The sequence below is a fragment of the Pezoporus wallicus genome, unplaced genomic scaffold (assembly GCF_028554395.1).
Source record: "Pezoporus wallicus isolate ANWC-B61680 ecotype Strahan unplaced genomic scaffold, APGP_CSIRO_Pwel_v1 contig_736, whole genome shotgun sequence".
Lineage (NCBI taxonomy): Eukaryota > Metazoa > Chordata > Aves > Psittaciformes > Psittacidae > Pezoporus > Pezoporus wallicus.
This window is the reverse complement of record NW_026639744.1, coordinates 2,390,936-2,396,280: the sequence shown is the minus strand read 5'-3', so window position 1 is coordinate 2,396,280 and position 5,345 is coordinate 2,390,936. Positions and strand designations below refer to the sequence as shown.

The 5,345-nt window shown below is 48.4% G+C and overlaps 1 protein-coding gene across 2 annotated transcripts; it reads left to right on the top strand.

The window, feature by feature from the left end:
• The first annotated feature begins 220 nt into the window (after window positions 1-220).
• On the top strand, window positions 221-4,081 carry ERMN (ermin). 2 transcript variants are annotated; one of them, XM_057415714.1, is made up of 3 exons: window positions 226-643; window positions 969-1,055; window positions 3,411-4,081. In XM_057415714.1, exons 1-3 carry the CDS (start codon window positions 403-405, stop codon window positions 3,860-3,862), a joined length of 780 nt encoding a protein of 259 aa, XP_057271697.1. In that variant the 5' UTR covers window positions 226-402; the 3' UTR covers window positions 3,863-4,081. The 2 variants fall into 2 exon arrangements, with proteins under 2 accessions (XP_057271698.1, XP_057271697.1); XM_057415715.1 differs by lacking the exon at window positions 969-1,055 and having other exon boundaries at window positions 221-643.
• The last annotated feature ends 1,264 nt before the right edge of the window (window positions 4,082-5,345 follow it).

Sequence of the window (5,345 nt, the reverse complement as noted above, 5' to 3'; positions counted from 1 at the left end):
ATTGTGACAAGAGTACAAAATCCCTGTTTATTACCACAGGGCTGACATGCTGAAAGACCCGCTCTCCATGCCAGCACAAAAGCTTCCTTGCTTCAGATTGTTTGTTTATGTAAATTAAAATGGTGCATTTAATTATGCAATGGGACGAGCCTCAGCAACAAGGGAGGTGCTGATTGGATTGCCCCATGGCCAGAGCCCACTGGCAAGCCCTTGGCACATCTGATGGTGTGACCCTGCTCTGCTGCAGCACCCGCAGGAGAGGAGACAGGCGTTGACCATTTGCACAGGGGAGCAGAATCCCTGTGGAGAAGGGGTGAAGGGTATCGCTCCCCACCCCGGGGCGCAGGACCGGGCCCCCGGAAGTGCACGGCCCCAGTCTGCGGGCACGGCACAGCCCTAAGCATGACAGAAGAAGTCCCATCAGCATCTGGCATGCCCGAGTGCAATGGGAGTGTAACCCTGAAGAAAGGCCCACTGCAGGTCGTTGGTGAAATAGCAAAATCTGTTGGAATGGTCCCTTGCACAAATGCAGAAATGCGCCCTGATGATGCTCCACCTGCAGAAGAAAACCGGGGGGAAAATAGAAACTCACTGGCAGAGGACATAGTTCATGGGGATTTTGATGAAGAGAAGCAATGCAAAGGTAAAGTACAAGGCTGCCTTTCTCTAAGTGCTTGGAAAGAAAAGCTCTATTTTACGTATAGGCTTATGAATAATGATATGCACTATGTGTGTGAGTCAAAATTTCTAACCTATGGTAGCTGTTAATGATGAATCAGAGTAATTCGAAGTCAGGGACAAATTTGAGCTAGCAGTTACACAGGATGCAATAAAAAGAATGTAACTACAGAAACAAGCAATTTTTTAATCTGCTCTGAAAAACTGCTGCCGATCTGCAACCATTAAAACCTAATTATTCTCACTAACCGCTCCATCAGTCCATTTCTTGTGCTTTGTATTTCCTAAAGAAAAGCAAGAGGAAAACGATGGGACAGTACAGCAGGGATCAGCTGATATCCAGGACACGGGGACTGATGGTCAGGAATCAGAGGAAGGTAATGGAAAACGCTGTGGGACAGAGGTTTTCCCAAAGCATAGCAATGAGTACCCTTCAGAAACAATCACATACAGGTGGCTATTGGTTTTGTTTAATTCAGTCAGACCCTTATGTCCTGTAGAGCAGTGACTCATTTCTCATCCATAGAGTTGCTGCACTTTAAGAAAACATGTCTGGTACCTTTTTCTTCCTGGGGTTTGTGTGTATCTCCTTGACTATAGGATATTGCAATCAAGCGGGGTCATCAGCCAGGAGGTCTCCAACAGCCTTGTGAGGCTGGGAGATGCTTTATCTTCTGCTTTGGGAAGGGGAACTCAGAGGATAACCTCAGGAGGCTGTCAGTCAAAAATGTGTGGCCCCAAAACTCAACCACATTCCTGCCTGATTCACCAAATGTCTAAATCCCCCTGACACCCAAGCATCTAGCAGAAAATTCCTCTCTTAAACATCGTCTCTTGGGTCCCTCTCTATTCATTCCTAGGTGAAAACGGTAAAAATCAGTTGGAGCCAAGGCTGGATCTCACACCTGCATCTTGCAGTGAGTGGGGTGGCAGGGGGGCATTTGCTCCCCAGAGCCCATCACAACTTAAAATGTTTTGCATATATATATATGCAATAGATAAACCTATTCAATTATACCATACAAAATGCAGCCACTCCTCCAGAAAGGAGGAGTATTTTATTGAGTGTTATTAAAAGAAAGCTACATCTCTCTCTAGGTGGGCTTTCAGCATTGCTGTCCTTCCGTGTTTCCTATGTCTTATTGGTTTTGGCAGTGCGGGATGAGGGGCGGCTGCACCAGGGGCTGATAACAGTGTTCTCCCCACCCTGGAGACCCAGCCATAGCTGGGGGCATAGGGCTGCTGGCTCTATCCCACTCCCCAGCCATGCTGGATCTCTCTTGTCATTTCCATCTACCTGGCTGCAGTAAATTGGTATTTTCTATATGTCAGCTGTCACATAAATATGAAGCCCCTCCTTGGAGGAGATTAACAACTCAGGGTAGCTGTTGCAGTCCTGGCAAAGCTATTGTTGTTGAATGTGGCTCTAAAAGATGCATGGACCATGCCCTATAAACAGAAACTTTGATTAAGAAAAGGAAAAAATATGAACGTTTGTCATGGGTACAATAATATTTCATAGCAACTGTGAGGAGGTGAATCATGATGGAGGCTTTCCCACTTAGAGCTGACATCCATATTCCAGCTGTGTTGCTTTATGAGTGCACAATAAAACCTATTAAACACAGCCCTCCCCCCCTGCACCTTTTCCCTCCCCAGCCACAAGCACTTTATCTCTAAATTGCAGGCAGCTTTTTAGTACCTAATTTAGTCTAATTAATACTCAGGACCCCACAGGCAAAATGTTGAATAGACCATTTGTTGTGACACTAAAGCACCATTTAACACAAAGACAAATGCCAAACAGGACAAATACGAAATAGCCATCTCAGCCTGGTGGGCCACCTCTGAAGGAGGAACCATCCCAGGAGGGCTGCTCTGGGGTCCTTCTTCATCATGGGCATAGCTGGGCACTGGGTGCAGAGCAGCCCTTTTCTTTTCCTTTTTCCCTTTTCCCATCTCTATATTTCATTTTTCCTTTTCCCTTTTCGCTTCCCCCTCCCCTTTTTTTTCCCCTTTCCCTTTCCTTTTCTGTTTCCATTTTCCTTTTCCCTTTCTCTTTTGCTTTCCCACCATGTCAGTCAGACCCAGCACTGAGCACTGTAGGAGCATGGGACCCTTGGTCCCCTGGTGGGTTCTACAGGGAAGGGGCAGCAACTCCAGAACAGGGAGTTTGTCTAATTGAGTCCAGCACCTGCTCAAGGCACTTACCAGAGAGCTTTGGGAAAGTTGGAAGGAAGTTTGGAAGGGCACCACAGCAGGGCCCTACAGTGGGATGTTTGCCAGCTGTGGATCCCACAGGACGGAAGCAGATCTGGTGCATGCAGGGAGGCACAGTGCCTCTGGTCCTGGGGCTCAGGGGGGATGCTATGCTGCTCTTCCCTCTTTGAGGCTAGGCCATGGGCTTCTCATCACCTCCCCCTTTAAAAGACAATAGTGGGGAGAGCTCAGTGGGAAAGGTGGTAGACATGGGCATTAAAAAATGCAAAGGCAAGTGGCCTTAAGGAATGAGTTTGAGAATGTCCAATGCCTTTCTCAAGCATGTGCAAGCACCCGTGGTGATGGGGTTCAGCCTGGAGATGTGGGGCACCACCAGGCAGTCTCTGGAAGATGGGTGCTTTGGTGGCAGGTGCTGGTAAGACACCATGATGATATATCAAAATCATGTAGGACAGGGGCACAAAGGCAGTGTTGAGCCTGTCCTTACCAACACCCCCTCTGTGTTGCTGCAGGGCCAGGCAGCGAAGGGCTGCCTGCGGGCAGCAGGGAGCCAGTGATGGGGATGGCAGCCAGCACTGTCGTGGAGGCAGCAGAGACCCTTGCAGCCAGCACCGATGGGAGGGGAAATGCCACTGAGGAGGAGGAGGAGGAGGTGGAGGAAGAGGAGGATGATGATGAGGAGGAGGACACTGAAGAGGATGATGTTCAGGTGATCGAAATCAAGAAGGAGAACAGCAAGGCATCCCATCTAAAGCAGTATGACAGTGGCAAGGAGGCATCTCCCCTGACCACACCTGGCTGCAACTCCCCGGTGGAGAAACCAGGGGAACAGCTCAGCCTGGGGAAAAAAAATGATATCTCCAGACACAGCTATTCTAGGTACAACACAATCTCCTACCGGAGGATTAGAAAAGGAAACACCAAACAGCGAATTGATGAATTTGAATCCATGATGCACTTATAAACTGGTGGAGAATGCTTAAAGAGCCGAGTGTTCACTCTGGTTTTGATTTTCTTGTTTGTTTCCCCCAAGGCATGTCTCTTCACACAGCATGAGGTCACTGCTCTTTTCCTTTTTGTATATGATTTCATAATACACTGTAAAAATTTAACATCTTTGCTTTGGCAGTGGGCAGAGGCATCCATAACACAGGAAAATAAATAATCAGTTTGCTAAATATAACACTATTTGATTTTAAGTTTATCCTTTTATTTTCTATCCAACTTTTGTAACCATACTCAAACAACAGAATGTCTTGAACTGGCTGGGGTTTCTCTAGCTGCCGACACACATGTGATCCATGCTGTCAGCCGTGCTGGTAATGAGTTGGCAGCAGCAGCTCACTGGCACTGGCCAGGGAAGGGCGAGTAACAAAAGAGACGACTGTTTGTAGCCCCAGCACACTCTGTTTTGCTGTCCGTCCATGCTGGTGTCTCATGGTGCACTGTCAGACACCTCTTGCTAGCAACCATCCACTCCTACCTGTGCTGGTGGGATAGAGGGATATTTGCATTTATGGGCAGATGCTGATGCGTGGGAATTACAAATGATGAGAAGGCATCACGGTCCCTGTTCCCACACTCCCATGCCTAAGGCCTCCAGTGGGTACCTGGATTCCTTATACAGCACTGTAGTCAACACCAGATAGGACTGGTGCTGTCTGCTGGCCCCTGCCTGCTGGGGTGAGAGTTGTCTGTGTGGATGTGTTTAGACATGATGTTGCCCGCCCACTGCAGCCCCCACCATGGCCACCACCAGCTCATGCAGTGCTCCATTCTAGCTTGCCTGTTCTGGGTGCTAGCATGAAACCATAGGTGCAGCCAGCCCGAACAGCAGCTGGTGATGAAGCAGCTCCTCTTCCCCACCACCCTTCCTCCGCACTGCGGTGACTCCCAGCCCCAGTGCCGTGGATCCCATCAGTGGTGGCCAGCTGTGGTGCCTGACCCCTCATGCTTGGGGCAGAGGTGCCTTTGGGAGGTGGTACTGGTGGCTGGTGCCATCTGCAGTGGCACAGCTGGGCTCTGGGACACCCTGGGGGGCAGCAGCTTGCACACTGTGTATGCAGGGCATGGCACACACCTGTGCATGCTTCACCTGGCAAAACTGACCGCTACCAGAAATCTGAACTTTCCCAATGCCACCAGTTCAGACTCTCTTACATGTCTTTCATGCTTAGTTTGGGCCAAAATTCTAAAGACTTTTTTTGTCGAAGCCATGCAAGTTTTCTGCACTCATTGTTTTTGCATCATCTGAAAATAACGTTTTTCCATTTTTAAAATTCTTGGTGTAACTACAGTAACATTGATGCAAGTCTTTTTTAACTGTTTTACAGACAGATTTGTCTTGAGTTGGGACTAAGCTTTGCAAATGTCATCCCAGAAATCATCTGGGAAAGTTGAGAGCAGCTGACAAAGGGAGAGGAGGTAAGAATGAGGTTAGACACTGG

Excerpts from the sequence above, each read along its gene's own strand:
- ERMN (XM_057415714.1), top strand. The coding sequence starts at position 403 with ATGACAGAAGAAGTCCCATCAGCATCTGGCATGCCCGAGTGCAATGGG. Across the intron at positions 644-968 it reads TGAAGAGAAGCAATGCAAAG|AAAAGCAAGAGGAAAACGAT; the intron begins GTAAAGTACAAG and ends TATTTCCTAAAG. Across the intron at positions 1,056-3,410 it reads TGGTCAGGAATCAGAGGAAG|GGCCAGGCAGCGAAGGGCTG; the intron begins GTAATGGAAAAC and ends GTGTTGCTGCAG.